The following is a 19,394-nucleotide window of genomic DNA, read 5'->3' as shown; positions in this document are numbered from 1 at the left end:
AAGTACTTAGAGAATGTACACCAACCATTAGTGCTTCCCAGACTGGCCTGGCCCTATGCATCCGTGAAGTAAGCAGTCTTCTCCTAGCCCTCCCACTTGGACACTCTGTGTCAGCTCGGGCTGCCATAACAAAATACTATAGACTGGGTGGCTGAAATAACAAACATTTATTTTTCACAGTTCTGGAAGCTGGGGAGTCCAAGATCAGGTTGCCAACTGATTTGATTCCTGGTGAGAACTCTCTGCCTGGCTTTCAGACCGGCCACTTTCTTACTGCATCCTCACATGGCAGAGAGAAAGAGAGAATCTCTCTCGGGTCTCTTCTTCTAAGAGTACTAATCACATCATGAGGGCTGCACTCTCATGACCTACTTACCTCCCTAAGGCCCCATCTCCTAATACCATCACATTGGGGGGCTTCATCATAAGAATTTTTGGGGGACACATTCAGTCCATGACGGACACTCTGCTTTTGCAATTCTCTCCTAAGTAGCTGGAAGTACCAGCTCTGCATTAGCCAACAAAAGAAGGGGTGTCATCCTTAACGTGGCTCTTAAGAGACAGACACTATTTGGGAATGTAGGGTGGGTTTTTTTCTTATTGAGGAAGACTAGCCCTGAGCTAACTGCTGCCAATCCTCCTCTTTTTCGCTGAGGAAGACTGGCCCTGAGCTAACATCCATGCCCATCTTCCTCTACTTTATATGTGGGATGCCTACCACAGCATGGCTTGCCAAGCGGTGCCATGTCCGTACCCAGGATCTGAACCAGTGAACCCTGGGCCTCCGAAGTGGAACATGCGCACTTAACTGCTGCTCCACTGGGCCAGCCCCTAGGGTGGGTTCTTTTTTTTTTTATTGAGTTATTGATAGGTTACAATCTTGTGAAATTTCAATTGTACATTAATGTTTGTCAGTCATGTTGTAGGAGCACCACTTCACCCTTTGTGCCCACCCCCCACCCCTCCTTTCCCCTGGTATCCACTAAACTGTTCTTAGACCATAATTTTAAATTCCTCATATGAGTGGAGTCATACACAGATTATCTTTCTCTCGCTGGCTTATTTCACTTAACATAATTCTCTCAAGGTCCATCCATGTTATTGCAAATGGAATGATTTTGTTCTGTTTTGCAGCTGAGTAGTGTTCCATTGTATATATGTACCACATCTTCTTTATCCATTCATCTGTTGCTGGACACTTAGGTTGCTTCCACGTCTTGGCTATTGTAAACAGTGCTGCAATAAACATTGGGGTGCACAGGACTTTTGGGATTGCTGACTTCAAGCTCTTTGGATAAATACCCAGTAGTGGGATGGCTGGATTGTATGGTAGTTCTATTTTTAATTTTTTGAGGAATCTCCATACTGTTTTCCATAGTGGCTGCACCAGTTTGCATTCCCACCAGCAGTGTATGAGGGTTCCTTTTTCTCCACAACCTCTCCAACATTTGTTGCTATTAGTTTTAGATATTTTTGTCATTCTAACGGGTGTAAGGTGATATCTTAGTGTAGTTTTGATTTGCATTTCCCTGATGATCAGCAATGATGAGCATCTTTTCATGTGCCTATTGGCCATCTGTATATCTTCTCTGGAGAAATGTCTGTTCAAGTCTCCAGCCCATTTTTTGATTGGGTTGTTTGATGTTTTGTTGTTGAGTTGCGAGAGTTCTTTATATATTATGGATATTAAGCCTTTGTCAGATATATGACTTGCAAATATTTTTTCCCAGTTAGTGGGTTGTTTTTTTGTTTCAATCCTGTTTTCATTTGCCTTGAAGAAGCTCTTTAATCTGATGAAGTCCCGTTTGTTTATTCTTTCTATTGTTTCCCTTCTCTGAGAAGGCATGGTGTCCGAAAAGATCCTTTTAATACTGATGTCAAAGAGTGTACTGCCTACGTTTTCTTCCAGAAGCCTTATGGTTTCAGGTCTCACCTTTAGGTCTTTAATCCATTTTGAGTTTATTTTGGTGAATGGTGAAAAAGAATGGTCAATTTCCTAGGGTGGGTTCTTAATGAGTGTGCTGAAGGTGGGGAAGGCAGGAAGCCTTAGGTCCCCTCATTAGCATATTAGCATAGCTTAGTATATTAAGCACCTAGTTGTTAAGAATTCTTGGCATGTCTACTGGTGCCCAGACCTGCACTCAAGGGTCTTCAAATCCCTGGGGGAAGGGTAATGGCATGGAGGAGGGGCAGAGGGTGGAGGTGGTGGGAGCAATCAGTCCTGGCTGGGAAGAGCATTAGGAACACTGCACAGAATTTCCAGTGCCTGGTAATAATAAAAGCCAGAGAGGCTTTTGGTTGGTTTTATTATTGTTTTAAAATTTTCTACAGATGATGCAGGCCCTTATAGCCCGCACCCCACTGGAACAGCTCCCACCACCCTGCACTTGGTGCAATGATGAAGGGGAGAGCTGAAAACGTGAGAGGTGAGGGTGGACAGGGGAGAGTAGTTACAAGCTTTCAAATCTATCTTTAGAAAAGCATCAAGATAGCACTTATTTTTTTAAGACAGCACTTTTGTTCATTTGCCTATAAAATGCACCTCGCTTCTAGGCCTCCTCCAAAGCCTTACGTGAGTGGGGTATGACTAGAAAGCTCTTAAGGACTTGAGTTGGTCTCTACAGAAGAAGGTTTGGTTTTATTTTTATCTTAAAAAAAAAAGTTATGCAGGGCTTTTTCTAAGCAGTAGATGCTGAAATGCGTATGTTTTCGAACGTGCGTTTTCTTAGGACAGCCGAGGTCTCTGCCCCAGTGCCAGCTATTGTCAATTATTTCAGTTGTCTTTGCTTCTCTGTTATCTGACAAACATGATCCCAGGATGACTTGTCTAACTGACTTCACTTTAAGGTTCTTGAGATGCCACAATATTACAAACCGTAACATCAATTCTTCCTATCTGCAAACCACTCTATTCTTTGCAAAGCACTTTGGCTTCTGGGAGATCTTTTGAGCCTCACAACTCTGTGTGGGAAATGGAGCTGCTGTGTTTATCTCCCGCAATGAGCTCAACCCACCTTCATTGCTCAATCCCCCTCGGTGGCCCTATAAAGATTGGAACCATGTTTATTCTAGAGGCAGAATCCCCTTCATCTCCCCTGAGCTTGCTCTGTTGACTACTCCATGAATGCAGAAAGCCTACAGCAGAAGTCTTCACTCAGGCAAATATCTCTAAAAGATCACTCAAGGAGCTGGGACATTGGTATATTGAAAGCTTGAGCGAGTTTGCCTTGGGCACATTGTTTCCCTTATCTGGAAAAGAACACTATAATCAACCCCTGCCTTACAGGAAGATTGAAATGGCTACCAGGAAAACACAGATAACATATTTTTGTTCTTGGGCTCTGGAGACATCAGATATTCTTATCACGTTGGTTTGGTTGGCAGATACTCATCACGACAGACCACTGAAGAGAACTGCACAGGAACTCTCCAGGGTCAGGCATGTGAGCCAACTGGTCTTGTTGTCTGCTTCCTTCAGGGTGGCCGAGGAAGGGGCAGTTGGTTAAAGCTCACCACTAAGCTCAAAGAGAAAAGCATGCAAATGGTGGATTCTCCCACACGTCACATGTGATCTGTCTCTCTTCTCTCCTGTTACAGTAATCCGGTACAACAGTGATCTGGTACAGAAATACCACCCTTGCTTCTGGATCGATGGGCAGTATCTCTGCTGCTCTCAGACAGCCAAAAATGCTATGGGCTGCCAAATTCTGGAGAACAGGAATGGAAGTAAGAGATCTGATCAATCTAATTTCTCCCTCCATCACCCTCAAAGATCTATCAAACCCAGGGACGTGGCACGAGGTTGTACATTTTGGCCGCTGCATGAAGAGCGGATTAGTGGGGGCTAAGACCCAGCCGGTGCTCTGTTCTCCAAGCTGTGCCACCTGGCCCAGGGCTGTATCCACCCGACTTTTCCTAACTTGCCTACAGGCACTGTGTCCAAGAGCAAAGTCCCTGACCAAACCTGTCCCCGGGCCTTTTCTTAAGATGCATTCTTTACGCTCACTGGTTTCTTTACTTTGCAGGCTTAAAACCTGGGAGTTCTCACCGAAAGACAAAAAAGCCTCTTCCTCCCACGCCTGAGGAGGACCAGGTATACAGGGAAATTGGGTGCTGCTACTGCTTAAATAGCAACTCACAGTCACGGTCTGAAAACACTCCAGTCTTAGAATTCCCCTGGGACCTGGCAGTGTTGGCTGGTATTCTTGCTGAGACAGGGGATTTGTCCTAGTTAGGACTTCCTCTTCAGTGGAAAGATAGAGGGCTATTGGGAAGCTCTTGGCAACCATTTAATCCAGTCACCTGTTGAAAACAAAACAAAGCCTGATTTTTTTTAACGAAAAATATTTTCAAACATAAAGTTGAAAGAATTTAATAGTGAACATCCATATACCTAATACCTCGATTCTACCACTAACATTTTACCTTAAAACTTGATTTTTTGGTTACTTTTTGAGGTCTAGAAAGCCCTTTCTCATATATTGCAGTGAGCCGGGCAGGAATTATTATGCTCATTTTACAAACAAGGAAACTGAAATTCAGAGCCACTTGGATTCCTGTACTAGTTTAGCGCCAAGAAGGTTTCCTGACTGTGGTTGTACAAGGTTTTTGTCCTGGAAGGTTGAAAAATCCTGATGCCTCGGTCCCATCCCCAGAGATTTTGACGTGATTGGTCTGAGAAACTGCCTGGGGGCAATGCTAACCGCTCCCTAGATGATTCTGATGTGCACTCCAGGCTGACAGCCCATGAACAGGTGCTTAAAAATGACTGTTGAATGAAAGCTCAATAAACTTTTTGATTATGCCTGGTTTGGGTTAGAATGGTGTCTCTAGTAAGTCAGAGAGTTGGGGAAGAAGAGGAGAGGTGCTTGATATCTAGCCAAACCACCCTTTTTTCTAACTACACAGATCTTGAAAAAGCCGCTGCCCCCTGAGCCGACAGCAGCACCCGTCTCCACCAGCGAGCTGAAAAAGGTGGTAGCCCTTTATGATTACATGCCAATGAATGCCAATGATCTACAGCTGCGGAAGGGCAACGAGTATTTTATCCTGGAGGAAAGCAACTTACCCTGGTGGCGAGCACGGGATAAAAATGGGTGAGTCCACGCCAGCCCTTCCAGCCCACCCCACACACATGCAAAATCCTGCAGCATAATTCCCCTACTCAGGATCCCAATCAGAAATTGTTCTTCGGGGCCGGCCCAGTGGCGCAGCGGTTAAGTTTGCACATTCCGCTTCGGCAGCCCAGGGTTTGCCAGTTCGGGTCCCGGCTGCAGACATGGCACCGCTTGGTAAGCCATGCTGTGGTAGGCATCCCACATATAAAGTAGAGGAAGATGGGCATGGATGTTAGCTCAAGGCCAGTCTTCCTTAGCAAAAAGAGAGGATTGGCAGCAGATGTTAGCTCAGCACTAATCTTCCTCAAAAACAACAACAACAACAAAAGAAATTGTTCTTCCCACACCAAAGGGAATAAGCTCTCCTTCCAAGGACTTCCCAGGGCTCTACACATGGCCAACTCTCTGAACCTGTAAGGTCTGGCCCACATGTTGTTGTGCACATAGAATCAATGCCACATGTGCAGAAGCTACACACTTCACTGGCCTAGCCATGCATCAGCGACATGATCCTCTTTGAGGGAGGGGCGTGGTTTATATACCTCCATTTGAGATTGGTTCTGAGCCCAGGGATACGGGCGTATGAATCTGCCCCTCCCCCAGGATGTGGAGTGCTGGTGATCTACCATATTGTCTCCTCCACAGGCAGGAAGGCTACATCCCTAGTAACTATGTCACTGAAGCAGAAGACTCCATAGAAATGTATGAGTGAGTATGCTTATGTTCCCGGCACACAATCTTCCCAGAGGAACCAAAGATAGTAGATACTTCTTTATACTTTCAACAAACGTTTGATTTCAAGATACTTATTAAAATCAGTGCCAACTGGGTCAAATGATGCCACCACCCCACGTTAGTGCCTACATCTTACCCTCACCCCAAATACTCTCTGCTTATGAGAGCTGCAGAGGTCACCAGGCCCCCCAGATCCAGAAGAAGCATGCCGAAAGAAAAAAGAGTTGCAGCCTGATAGAAAACATTTGAAAAGGTGAAAATGTCAAACTCCTGCCATGTCTTTTCTCCCTAGTCATGGAAGTGGATTGTCCTTGAGTGCCCTGTCCTTGATCCCTTCCCCGTAACCTCTGCCACCTGCCTTCGCCCTCTACTCTCCATTTCCACGAATCTTCAGTGCCAACCAGACTTTGGGGAAGGGATCCAGTGCACTATGCGCATGATAGGCACTCAATAAATGGGGGTTGAGTGAACTGACTGAATCACTGGCTGGGTGAGGCCCGGAGGGTACTCTGAGTCCTGAGCCGCTTACACCATGTCCCAGGAGCCACTCAAGCACTCTCCCTTTGCAGGTGGTATTCCAAACACATGACCCGAAGTCAAGCTGAGCAACTGCTAAAGCAAGAGGTAAGTGTGCAACCACAAGCAAACAGCATTCTCCTTGCACAAGGGACGATCCTGCTGCTGTCTGCCACCTCCAGCAAGGCGGTGTTAAGGCTGTCATTTTATGCGGTCGCAATTACACGTTTCAGTATCAAAAGCAATGAGGTTGCAGCTCAAATGTGGAAACTAGCAGTGAAATCAGGGCTTGTATTTTCTCTCAGGTTTGGGCAGGTGGAATGCAGGTGTGAGCACCACTTCCTCACACTCAGCTTTTTTGTTGTTTCAGGGGAAAGAAGGAGGTTTCATTGTCAGAGACTCCAGCAAAGCTGGAAAATATACCGTGTCTGTGTTTGCTAAATCTACAGGGTGAGTGCTACTGTTCCAAGGCCCTGGGGACAAAGGACAGGAGTGCCCCCCCCCAACGGCTCCTTAACGGTGTGCCCCTCCTACTTCCTCTGTCCCTTAAACTAAAAACTCATCTCACTTCACTTCTTGGGTCCTGGTGACCCTTGTCCCCAAGTTGCTGACTCAGCATCCACTTCTTCAGGGACCCTCAAGGGGTGATACGCCATTATGTTGTGTGTTCCACACCTCAGAGCCAGTATTACCTGGCTGAGAAGCACCTTTTCAGCACCATCCCTGAGCTCATTAACTACCATCAGCATAACTCTGCAGGTGAGTAACAAGGGCACCAGAGAAAAAGGGTGTGATAAGCACCAGGGGAAGCAACTCAGGACAAGGTGGTGAGGGGAAGAATAAGCTTCACGGGGCAGTGTGAATTAGCTGTGAAAGCCACCCCTACGATGCTGGGAAGAGGCCAAGTAGAGAGGCGGTCAAAGGCAGACCTTACACCCAGCAGGGACTGACTGCTTCTTTGGTGATTGACGCTAAGTGCGAAGGAAAAACATAGAAGAGACTGGTGATTAATCAATCAGCAAGTATTGAGTGGGTTCCTAGTGTGTTCTCAGCAATTTCCTCGGTACTAGAGGAGAATGTGGGAAAACTATTAGTCGAGGTCCTTGCTGTCAAAGAACACACGGGTTAGGGGGCCGGCCCTGCAGTGTAGCGGTTAAGTTTGTGTGCTCTGCTTCAGCAGCCTGGGGTTGGCGGGTTGGGATACCAACCCACTCATCAAGTCATGCTGTGGTGGCATCCCACATACAAAATGTAGAGGAGGACTGGCACAAATGTTAGCTCAGGGCCAATCTCCCTTACCAAGAAAAAAAAGAACACAGCTTAGAAAACATCAGAAGACAGTTTCTAAGCAGTGTAGACATTCTAAAAATGGGGAGATTAGTGAGGGCATGAATACAAGGGCAAAGCTTCATTGAGAAGGTTTGCTGCTGTCTGCCACCTCCAGGTAAGGCAGTGTCAAGGTTATCATTTTATGGGGTCCTGATTACACTTTTCAGTATCAAAAGCAGAAGTAGGATGTGAGCTAAGCCTGGGCTGAAAGGGGGGGTGGATACATTTAGTTGGGGAGTGTATTTCAATCAGTATTTTCTCTTTTTTGTCTCTGAAAACTCTTTGGTGAGGGGAGAAACTTCCCGAAAAATTTGGGTTCGTGGAGATCTTCTGGGATTCAAAATGTACTAGAAAGAGGAACGTCAGAAGTGTCTGGCTTTAAGTGAGGGTGTGGGAGGCATCCCACCCCTACACTGCACCAGCAGCATGACCCTCTCTGTTTCAGGACTCATATCAAGGCTCAAATATCCAGTGTCTCAACAAAACAAGAATGCGCCTTCCACTGCAGGCCTGGGCTACGGTAACTGCTTATTTCTCGAGGGTAGTGTGGACTGGCCAGTTGCAAGGACTACCTTTGGTGACCCAACTAAACCTTGCCTCATGAGTGTCCTTGCAGCACACCATTCTACATCAGCTGCCACAAGGAAGGTTAAGACAGAGCCAAACAAGTTATTTAATGATTTTTTCTCCCTCTGGTGGCTCCTACTGGGACTGCAAAAACAGATTCAGGGATTATTTTTTAAATTGTGGTTAAAAAAACTCATAATCATAAAGGGATTTTAAGAGATTTGTCTAGATTATCTTCTTGCTCTATGGCTGACTTGCACCTAAAAATCCCAGATTCCTCCAACCAGTAACCCCCATCCCAGAGATTTACCTGAGCAAAGATGGATTAAGAACTCCTGAGAATTTCCCTTTTACTGCTTGCCTATTTCTACCCCTAGAAGGGATTCTTCTCTATTATAGGAATTATACATACATGACTCCCAAAGAATCACACCAAGGCTTTGTTCATATAGGCTCATGGGAAATCGATCCAAAGGACCTGACCTTCTTGAAGGAGCTGGGGACCGGACAATTTGGGGTAGTGAAGTATGGGAAATGGAGAGGCCAGTATGATGTGGCCATCAAGATGATCAAAGAAGGCTCCATGTCCGAGGATGAGTTCATTGAAGAAGCCAAAGTCATGATGTGAGTTACAGCCCAAACTCAACTCTCAATCCAGTTGCTGGAGTTTAAGAATTACCAGGACAGTTCCCACTGTGGTTTAAGGTGATAGAGATTTGGGACCAGGGCCTGAGGTCAACCTTTGATTGGTGGGAGTCCTAACTGCTAAGGTAATCATTTCTCTGCCTTAGATATTGATCGAGAACAGTGTTGATCATGGGTGTGTACCATCTCAGTAGCATTTGGGGGTAAATGTGGAAAATGAGACTTTCAAAAGGAAGATGGATTCTGATTTAGCCTTAGTGTCCATTCAGCCCAGGGCTTGTTTCCTGTTCTGTTGATGGACTCCAAATCTCTGCTCACCTTCACATATTAGGCACTCTTGGGGTTTAAGGTTGGAAGAAGGAAAGTCAACTTGCTATTATGGTCCCTTATCTGCTGCTCTATTCCCAGGCCAACCCCTTTCCTCCCCAGCCCCTTTCTGACTAGTATGCAGAGCCAGAAAGGGAGGGCTGGTTTGTTGCCTCTCCTATAGGAATCTTTCCCATGAGAAGCTGGTGCAGTTGTATGGCGTCTGCACCAAACAGCGCCCCATCTTCATCATCACTGAGTACATGGCCAATGGCTGCCTCCTGAACTACCTGAGGGAGATGCGCCACCGCTTCCAGACTCAGCAGCTCCTGGAGATGTGCAAGGATGTCTGCGAAGCCATGGAATACCTGGAGTCAAAGCAGTTCCTTCACCGAGACCTGGTAGGACCTCAAAGGATTGGCCTGGGACCAAGGGCTGAGGGGGTGGAAGTAGCACAGGAAGACATATCATAAATGGATGAGAAGGACTGCTGGAGCCATCATTTCAGGTTTACCTAGAAAACACTAAAAGTTAGGTGAGCCTCTGCACCAGTGGTCAGCCAATCAAGGATCTCCAGCCTCTACACCATGAGTTCTGCCATGGTGGGAGCTAGAGGAGTCCCTCACTCCCAGCCCCCTACCAGGACAAGGAAATGGTGAGGTCATTTCCCCTCAGCGGCAGAAGGGCAAACCTGCTTCCCAATGGGGCTGCTCCTGGCACAAAGCCATCATTTGGTTACAGCAGAGTCACAAACTGGGGGCCTGTGAGTGCATTTGGTTGGTCGTTTGTTTTGGGAGTTTTTTTGTTGTTTGTTTGTTTTTTGGTGAGGAAGATTGGCCCTGAGCTAACATCTGTTGCCAATCTTCCTCTTTTTGCTTGAGGAAGATTTGCCCTGAGCTAACATCTGTGCCAGTCTTCCTGTATTTTGTAAGTGGGTTGCTGCCACAGCGTGGCTTGACAAGCAGTGCTTGGTCTGTGCCCAGGATCCAAACCTGTGAACCCTGGGCCACCAAAGCAGAGCGTGTGAACTTAGCCACTATGCCACTGAGCCAGCTCCCATTTGGTTTTTTGTTAATGTTATATATTAGTTAGCAAACACATAAAAAGAAACGTTTCATATTAAAAAACTAAACTTCCAGGTTCTCTTGAATATCCAGACCATCTTGTAACACCGGGCCCACAGTCTCACAGGCCAAGCTAACTGTTGGCTGGAGCTGAGGAGTAGCTGCTTCCCTTACACCAGCTGCGTGCTCTCCACTTTCCTGCAGTCTCCAGCCACCCCACTTCACTTTATCACTCTGCCCGCCTGCCCTCTGGAGGCATCAGAGTTTGTGCCCCTGTTTATTTCACTCAGGCGAAGGCTCAAATTGCCCTAGTCCCACCGGCAGAAAAGCAGAAAACAAACACACTTGCCTCCTGTTCTCCCTTAATTCTCTCAGCATTTCAGTGCAGGAAGGGGTGTTGTGGAATTGCCAAGGTGAATGAAATCATTCTGTGTGTCCTGAGCCTTTTCCTTATGACTACGTAGCAGGTTGCTTTACCTGTGTTGGAAATGCAACATTTCTCAGTGGCATCAACTTCCTCTGGTTAGGTGAGAAGGGGTCTCTAGTTGAAGGAGATGAGGCTTCCGTGGCTTCACTCCCCTGGTGGGCAGAAGCTCTGTGCCTTTAATCTGTGTGCCAGGGACGGGGTCTCACTGGTATCTCTCACACTACAGGCTGCTCGAAACTGTTTGGTAAACGATCAAGGAGTTGTTAAAGTATCTGACTTCGGCCTGTCCAGGTGAGTGTGCCTTTTGCATCTTCCCCTCTAAAAGGAAAAATAGCACAGTACAAACGTGAGGAGGCATTACAGTTTTTAATCCTCTCCCTTTCTTTGTTTCTCGTTCTAGTCTTTTCCAACATCTTTCTACACCTTTTCTTTCTCTGAATGATTTGTCACTTCTGTTATCCTTTTGTTTTATTGTTATATTCCTCTCTTCTCCTTCCTCCCTCTTTTTTTTAGGCTAATTTCCCCAACACCTTATCTTGATCTGTTAATCCTACTGACTTTACTCCATCCCTCCTTCTTTCCTAATCAGTCTAATTGGCACTGGCAACTGCAGAATAGAAGGAAGGGCAGGAGAAGAAAAGAGAAAGGAAAGGGCTAGAGAAGAGGAAGGGAGCACCTGTTTGATCTTATTTCACTTCATCCTTGCTGTAACCATATTGTCAATCAAGAAAGCTAAATCAGATGCGAAAACAGGGATATGTTAAAACTAACATTTGTAAAAGACACTGGTTGGCCTGTAGGTGTGTACTTGTGCAACTCCTGTGAATGTGCCAAGAAAATTTAAGCAAAATCAAGCTCTCCAAACCCTAAGAGTAACAAGTCCTGAATCCTTTGCAGGTATGTTCTGGATGACGAATACACAAGCTCAGTAGGCTCCAAATTTCCAGTCCGGTGGTCTCCACCAGAAGTCCTGATGTACAGCAAGTTCAGCAGCAAATCTGACATCTGGGCTTTTGGTGAGTGGATAAGATCATACGGGTTATGCAGCTTAAAGGAAGAGCAATGCAAGGGAGAAACTGACCTTTTGTAACCTGCCCAGAGAGATTGTTATTTGTTCTTGCTTTCATTCACCTAATCCTTAGGGAGTGTTTCCTGTGTCAGGCACCACACGGGTTTCTGGGGATAAAAACCGTAAACTAGACACGATCCCTGCCTTCCTAGAACTTACAATATATTGAGAGGAACAAACAATTCATTCCATATTCGACAGCTTCTGAATACTGATTACGTCCCAGGGACTCTGCCAGACCCTCTAACTACAAAGACACATAAGATGCTGTCTCGCTCCTAGAGGAGCTAATAGTCTAGTGCAACTCGGATCACCCTCCAGCGTGGTTAATGCTATAGCAGAAGTTTGGACAAAATGCAAAAGGCACGGGGCGGGGGCGCGTTGTGGGGGAACAAGCTGAATCTAATCTTTGAGGCTGATCTAGGAAGACTAGGACTCCTACTACTCAAAAGACTGCAAACTGACTTAATCCATTTTTTTCATCTTCTAGGGGTTTTGATGTGGGAAATTTACTCTCTGGGGAAGATGCCATATGAAAGATTTACTAACAGTGAAACAGCCGAACACATTGCCCAAGGCCTCCGTCTCTACAGGCCTCATCTAGCTTCAGAGAGGGTATATACCATCATGTACAGCTGCTGGCATGAGGTAAGTGTTTTATTGAGACCTCTTAAGTTATTTCCTTGAGGGGGCTGGCCCAGTGGCGCACTGGTTAAGTTCGCACGTTCTGCTTCGGTGGCCTGGGGTTCGCTGGTTTGGATCCCGGGTGCGGACATGGCACCGCTTGGCAAAAGCCATGCTGTGGTAGGAGTCCCACATATAAAGGAGAGGAAGATGAGCACAGATGTTAGCTCAGAGCCAGCCTTCCTCAGCAAAAAGAGGAGGATTGGCAGTAGTTAGCTCAGGGCTAATCTTCCTCAAAAAAAAATTATTTCCTTGAACCTACTTTTCCATTCAGCCAGCCAGGCACTCAGTCCCCACTCTGCCTGGTCTCATGGCAGCTGGCACAGACTGACAGCTGCACACATTCTCAGACCCTGGCCTGCACCCCAATCCTTTCATGGCCAGAGGCTTTCCCAGGCCCACTCCAATTCTCACTAAAGTATCATTAGCAGACCCCAATATCAATTCAGCTTTAGGGAGAAAGGGTGTTATGGGGCCATGCCACCTAGCATAAGCAGGCAGCCAAAGGTACTCAGACAAGTGTATGGACATTAAAAAAGAAAAGTCATTCAAATTTGTGTTCATTCCTTTGGGAGTCATTGGCCTCTTCTATTTTACTAGCTGCCAACCTTTTCTGGATGAAGTCCAAAATGAAATTTTTTTTAAACCCTAAGGCCTGAAAGGGAACTAAAATAGGTAGTGCTTGTGGTTTTTTTCCCTTAATACGATGCATTACGGGGTATGCGGTAGACGTGGTATTCTGAAAATAAGGAGCCAGTCCCACTAACACTAAATGCTTTGCTGCTCTCACTTTGGGTTCTTTCGGAGGAGCCTTTTCCACTTTTCAGTAGAGCCTTAGCAACCTTAATTTGACAATCTAAATCTCTAGTAGGAAGTGAATGCTCAATCTTAGTTCTGCCCCAGACAGAACTAAGACAGGGAAAAACAGTGTCCAACAAGCACATATATATGAATCTAGAGCCCACCTGGTGGGGTGAAAAGTCGGTATCTGAATCAGACCATGCTCCTTTCCCTTTCACAAATGACTGAGCTCAGAAACAAAGCGTGGAGGAGAATGCCTTGGAGCCATTTCTCTTCTCTCTCCTGTGCCATGGAGGATTCAGGGTGATTGGCTATGCTCCCTCCCAACCAGGACACCCTCGCTCTGCTCGCTGTTTCAGACAGGCACTGTCTCCACAGCCTGTTTAAAGTAGTAGTCTCGGAACTGGATGCACATCAGAACCCCTGGGGAGCTCTTAAAATTGCAGATGACTGGGCCTTATCTCCAGAGATTCTGATTAGGTATGTCTGGAGCGGGACCCAGAAACGTCTTTCAACTTCCCAGGAAATTCTGATACTCAGCTAGGTTTGGAAACCACTGAGTCAAAGGAACAAGAAACTGATAACTGTTTGGTTCTGATGGATCGTGACCTTTCTGGCATGAATATGCCCTGAATCCCTAAATACCTCAGGGGCTTATGGACCATGGCAATCACAAGGGGCCTTAGTCTGGAGGCCGGACACTGCTAAGGTTCTCAGGTGCTCAGTATCTCCGCCCAGTGATGCAGCCTGTGGTCTTTTTTGTTTTGTTTGTTTTTGAGGTAGATTAGCCCGGAGCTAACATCTGCCACCAATCCTCCTCTTTTTGCTGAGGAAGACTGGCGCTGAGCTAACATCTGTGCCCATCTTCCTCTACTTTATACGTGGGACGCCTGCCACAGCATGGCTTGCCAAGCGGTGCCATGTCTGCACCCGGGATCAGAACCTGCAAACCCCGGGGCCACTGACGCAGAACGTGTGCACTTAACTGCTGTGCCACCGGGGCAGGCCCCATGCCTGTAGTCTTGAAATGTTAATTCCTTTGTTAACTTTCGCTATAGGGTGATAGGAACAGTGTTTGAAACCAAACTAAAAATTATCACAACATAAAGGATTTCAGTTGTCAACCACTTTAACTTGTTTGGTATCCATTTTTCACTTGAGGATCCGAAATAAGAATGCAGTGGTGTAGAATCATGTAACGAATTTTCTCTCAGTTTTAATCAATATGTTTGTCAGTTTAATTTGCAAATTGTCCTCATCACATTAATAACCTGAGTTACTAAGGATGAAAAGTACACAAGCACTTCATGGAGCGCTTCTATTTCTTCTCCATTTTTTTTGTAATTGACAGGGTATGCTACTGGGCATATAGTATATGCTTAACAAATATTTGTTGCTAACTCATTGCACTTCTCTTGACTTCTAGATTCTAGCCCACTATAACACTACTTTTTCTTTCATTTTAGAAAGCAGATGAACGTCCCACTTTCAAAATTCTTCTGAGCAACATTCTAGATGTCATGGATGAAGAATCCTGAGCTCACCAATAAGCTTCTTGGTTCTACTCCTCTCCTCCACAAGCCCCAATCTCACTTTCTCTGAGGAAATCCCAGATTTACAGGCCCTGGAGCCTTTGTGCTCTCGCTGAATCCACAAAGGTCCCTCTCTACATCTAGGAATGCCTCTCTTCTTTGATTCCCCAGGATAGTACCTTCTGAGCAAAGGCGAAGAATTATTGTGCCTGGTATTGTTCCCTAGAGAGGAAATTTCCCCAGAATATTAGACAGACTGAATTTGGGATGAAAACAGTTAGGGGGAGGGAGGGATGTAAATAGCCTCACAAGGGGTCCAACAGCTCTTTGGGTACGCACTAGAGCTTGGGGGGAGGGAGGCAGAATTTGGCAAGAATAAAACGGTGTCATAAAAATGGGAGGGGAGGGTGTTTTGATAAAATAAAATTACTGGAAAGCATGAAGGCTTCCTGCTATCTCAATTAATCAGGCAGCCTCCCTGAAGCGCCCTATCTCAGTGTTCCAGAAAACTACTGTGTGGCATTCGTTTGGCATGTTCCTACCTTGAGAACTCGACAGGCTCCTCGGCATTTAACCCCTCTGGCTCTTGGAAAAAACTGCCTCTGAATCAGAGACGAACTCACAAGCCAAAGCACAGCGCCTGGCATACAGTACGCATGCCATATTATCGAGATGAAGCTGACCGTTGGGAACAAATTCTGCTGGAGCCTCTCTTCCCTCTGCCAGGAGGGGAAAACTCCTTCAAAGAACTTCAGCCAGGGCCCCGGGACCGCTAAGTGACTCGCCAGCACGGCGGCTGGGACAGAGCGGGCCGATTTGGCAGCGGGCAGGGGCGGGGCCGTTGGGCCGCCCAGGGATGGGCCACGTGGTCGGAAGTCACTTCCTTTTTTACACTAGTTTTTTTTTCTTCCTTTTTCTAATAACGTCCCGACAGCGTGACGGCGCCGGGCGGCAAGCCCTGAGCCCTCGGGCGGGGTGGGGGCGGAGTCGCCGCCGCGGGAGGCGCGCAGGGCGGCGGGGGCGGGGGCGAGGGGTGGGGGGGGGGGGGGTAGGAGGCGGGCCGCGCGCCGACGCAGTGCGCTCGCGGGGCGGGCCCGGGGCGGGCCCGGGGCGGCGGGTTGTGGTTCCGGTTCCGTCGCGGAGACACGTGAAGGTCGGGGAGCTGGTGCGGACTCCGTCTCGGCACGCGGAGCCGCGCTGGGATGGATTCCTCCTCGTCTTCCTCAGCGGCGGGGCTGGGCTCGGTGGACCCGCAGCTGCAGCATTTCATCGAGGTGGAGACTCAGAAGCAGCGCTTCCAGCAGCTGGTGCACCAGATGACGGAACTTTGCTGGGTGAGGAGCCTGGAGCTGGGACCTGGCCACTGGACCTACTTTCCCCCTGTCCTTGTCCCGCGGGACTCGCCAGTACGCCCGGGATTTGGGGAGGAGGGGGGGCCCGGCAGTACCCCGTGGTTTCCTCGGGCCGAGCCGGAAGGGAGAGAGGGTGAGTCCACTTCTCAAGGGACTGTCACGCCGGACCTCGGCTTTGTTGGTACAGAGGACTGAGGATCATAGACGACTTATGCCGCTGTCCCAACCAGCACTTTAGGCACCAGAGGTTGAAGCTGCCTAGTGCCAGTCACTAAGACTGATGAGACCCTCCCCCCGCCCCAATACTGGGATTTTACTTGTGGAACCCTGAGTCCCAGGGCGTCAGTGAATCACCTGTTCCTGGACCCTTCAGGGTTTACCCTGATGACCCAGTTGCTCTAACTTGTCCCCATGACGAATGAGTGGCCCTAGCCCACTAACTATAAAAGTGGTGTAATCTCTCCAACGTATACACTTACTTGCCTTCTTGTTGGATTGTTGTGTAATACCAAGGCGTTTCGGGTCTGAAGGTTGAGGAATTGAGTGTGCCCTGTGAGGAGACTTTGGCAAAAGGCTGGAAGGCGTTTGCAGCTTGGGATCAAAGTGTTCTCTGGCTGCCAAGGACAGCATAACTGCCCTGGCTTGACATACAAAGTTCACAGAATTCAGAAGCCAAGGATAATTTTCCTTGGAAGTGGAGGGTCTAAGGCTTGTGTACACAGCAGAGAATAATGAACAAAATTCATTTGAACCATTTAACTTGAGCTGTCTACAGTGATTGGTTTCCATAATCCTTTCCCCATAAACTTATGGTATTGCCGGACTCTGACCCTTAAATGCTTGCTTAACTTCTGTCTGCCTTGGACCAGACTGCTTTGATTCTTTTAAAAAAGTCTGATTAATCATTACATTTGGACTAGGAGGGGGTGTGGTTAAGGACTCCTTTAAGAATCTATAAGCTATGGGCCCTTTGGGAAAATTCATACAATTTTCCATTCATCTTGAGGGGATTCAAGAACCTCTGGCTTAAGTAGACGAGGTTATAGAATCTCAGGTCAGAGATTTTCCTTTCTTCTTTGGTAGGTTTTAGGGTGTCTTGCTGCAATGATTTATCCTTTCACCCTTTTATCCTGCAGTTAATTTAAAGGCATTTAGTGCAAGGGGCGTTGCGGAGTTGTAGCCAAATTCGGCGAAGGGTTACTTCACTTGTATTTTGCCATTTTTTTGCTCTAGTGTCTCAGCTCCACCATCTTCTGGCCCTATGACTTTGAACAAAGTATCTCTGTGCCACAGCTGCCCTCTTTGTAAAGTGAGGATTAATAATAGTATCTATTCCATAGGGATGTTGTGAGATTTGAATGTAAGATTGTAGAAAATTGCTCGCCACAAAGGAAACTGCCAAATGTGACTATTCTTAACATATCAGATACTGTTTTCGGGTGAAGTTTTTCCTCTAAGCAACAAGAAGTTGCCCCCCTCCCCCTTTTTCCAAGTTCCTTTTGTGATTCTGTATCTTGTTCTGATCAGGAGAAGTGCATGGACAAGCCTGGGCCAAAGTTGGACAGTCGGGCTGAGGCCTGTTTTGTGAACTGCGTTGAGCGCTTCATTGATACAAGCCAATTCATCTTGAATCGACTGGAACAGACCCAGAAGTCCAAGCCAGTCTTCTCAGAAAGCCTTTCTGACTGATCTCAGCATTACCTTTTGGAAAAGAAAGGTAGTTCAAGAAATGAAGAGCGATTGATGGGATGGTTGAAGAAAAGGCTATGGGAGATTCTTCCCACCTTTGTCACTCTTGGGACATCCTGTCATCTGAGAAGGAACAAAGACCAATTTTGTGTGTGTGTGGGGCTTGGGGGTCATATGGGTATTTGGTTGTGTTTTTTAATGCTAATCTTGTGAAAACAATTGACAAATGAATGGAAGACTCTACTGGATGCATATTACTGTATATGGGACTGTGCTTTTCTCCAAGTCCCATTAACTGCTTCCTATAATTTTGATAGTGGAACTGCTTTCTATAATTTGATAGTGGGACCACATGGATAAAATCTGTCATTTGCGTGGACTCATTTCAGATTTCTGGGGAGACTGATACACATCTTGGTGTCTCTCAGAAAGGGCGGCAGTGGGGGAAGAGTAATTTGGTACTTAACTATAGGCCTCCTTATCTAGTGTTTAATTTAACTATCAGTGCTGGCAAAAAAAAGGCTGTGGAATGTTCATACAGTACATTTCAGCTTTCTAGATTCTCTCTCTCCCTTATACTGTGATTTACTTACATATCTATATGAAGTGTGGTCTCGAGGTAGTACAGGTAGCCTGAGAGTGTAGAGGCCTTTAGTTAGAAAGGAGTCTACCCAGTGAACATAATTCTCATCACTAAACTGCCACGAGGAAGAAATTAACTTGCCCTGTATATCAGGGTCCAAAAAATTCAAAGATGTGCCTAAATAAGCTATAAAGACTTAGGCCAGTCAAAAACTAACAGCAGTTTCAGGTAGAGGTGCATGCCTAATGTAAATCAGTGTAGGTTCCATTTACTGCGTTCTTTTGATCACTGAAATAAAAGCTTCTACAAGATTCAAGTCTGTGATTGAGAAGGCTTTCTATTCTGGTCATCAGCTGCACCCTGGAGAGATTTGGTGTGGGCTGCTTCCAAGGCTGAAATGTAGTCAGTCTGAGTACCTGCCCTCTGCAAGGTACGGCACAATATTCTAGGGATCCCGGACCTTCTTGTGAGAAAAGAGAGCCTTGAGATGAGATGGGGAGGGAAGCAATTTAGTGCTGACAGTCAGTTCCCTGAGTGTACTGGAAGAGGTTACAGTGACTGGATTCCCCTCCTCTTACTTCAAATCCCAGTAGACTGGAGTATAGACCTAAAGTGGAACTTCTTGTTGGGAGCCTTTAGTGCAAATCCATGAAAGATGGGCAAATACATTTTTCTAGAAGCCTCAAATCCTGGTTTAACTTCCCCCCATATAAACACTACAAGGAAATTTTTAAAAATCCTCATGCAAACATGATTCAACAAACATTTAAGTGCTTACTCTACCAGACACTGTTTTTGGTGCCAGGGATTCAGCAGTGCACAAAAACCACATCCCTGACCATGTGGAGCTTATGCTCTAGTGAGGGGAGACAGGCAACAGACAGAAATCATGTCATTGTGATGAGGGCCATGGAGAAAAAGCAGAGCGAGCACGTTAGGGAATGTTCGTGGGGCGTTGTGATTTTAGATGGTCAGAGA

The 19,394-nt window shown here is 46.6% G+C and overlaps 2 protein-coding genes across 3 annotated transcripts in view; both read left to right on the top strand.

The window, feature by feature from the left end:
• BTK (Bruton tyrosine kinase) overlaps nt 1–15,233 on the top strand; it is a 31,618-nt gene extending 16,385 nt beyond the window's left edge. For both annotated transcript variants that reach the window (XM_044763850.2, XM_044763851.2), the window contains 14 exons: nt 3,598–3,726; nt 4,026–4,093; nt 4,909–5,096; nt 5,763–5,825; nt 6,422–6,476; nt 6,739–6,818; nt 7,000–7,127; nt 8,143–8,217; nt 8,717–8,888; nt 9,400–9,616; nt 10,933–10,997; nt 11,604–11,722; nt 12,266–12,423; nt 14,727–15,233. In XM_044763850.2, coding sequence (XP_044619785.1) covers nt 3,598–3,726; nt 4,026–4,093; nt 4,909–5,096; nt 5,763–5,825; nt 6,422–6,476; nt 6,739–6,818; nt 7,000–7,127; nt 8,143–8,217; nt 8,717–8,888; nt 9,400–9,616; nt 10,933–10,997; nt 11,604–11,722; nt 12,266–12,423; nt 14,727–14,798 — 1,589 coding nt within the window. In that variant the 3' untranslated portion in view covers nt 14,799–15,233. The remainder of the gene's footprint in view (nt 1–3,597; nt 3,727–4,025; nt 4,094–4,908; nt 5,097–5,762; nt 5,826–6,421; nt 6,477–6,738; nt 6,819–6,999; nt 7,128–8,142; nt 8,218–8,716; nt 8,889–9,399; nt 9,617–10,932; nt 10,998–11,603; nt 11,723–12,265; nt 12,424–14,726) is intronic.
• Nucleotides 15,234–15,882: 649 nt separating this feature from the next.
• TIMM8A (translocase of inner mitochondrial membrane 8A) lies at nt 15,883–18,732 on the top strand. The gene is made up of 2 exons (XM_014828557.3): nt 15,883–16,126; nt 17,672–18,732. The coding sequence occupies exons 1-2, from the start codon at nt 15,995–15,997 to the stop codon at nt 17,831–17,833; spliced, it is 294 nt and encodes a 97-aa protein (XP_014684043.2). The 5' UTR covers nt 15,883–15,994; the 3' UTR covers nt 17,834–18,732.
• Nucleotides 18,733–19,394: the final 662 nt, after the last annotated feature.

Source organism: Equus asinus, chromosome X (assembly GCF_041296235.1).
Source record: "Equus asinus isolate D_3611 breed Donkey chromosome X, EquAss-T2T_v2, whole genome shotgun sequence".
NCBI classification, from domain to species: Eukaryota; Metazoa; Chordata; class Mammalia; order Perissodactyla; family Equidae; genus Equus; species Equus asinus.
This window is presented reverse-complemented; position numbering and strand designations above follow the sequence as displayed.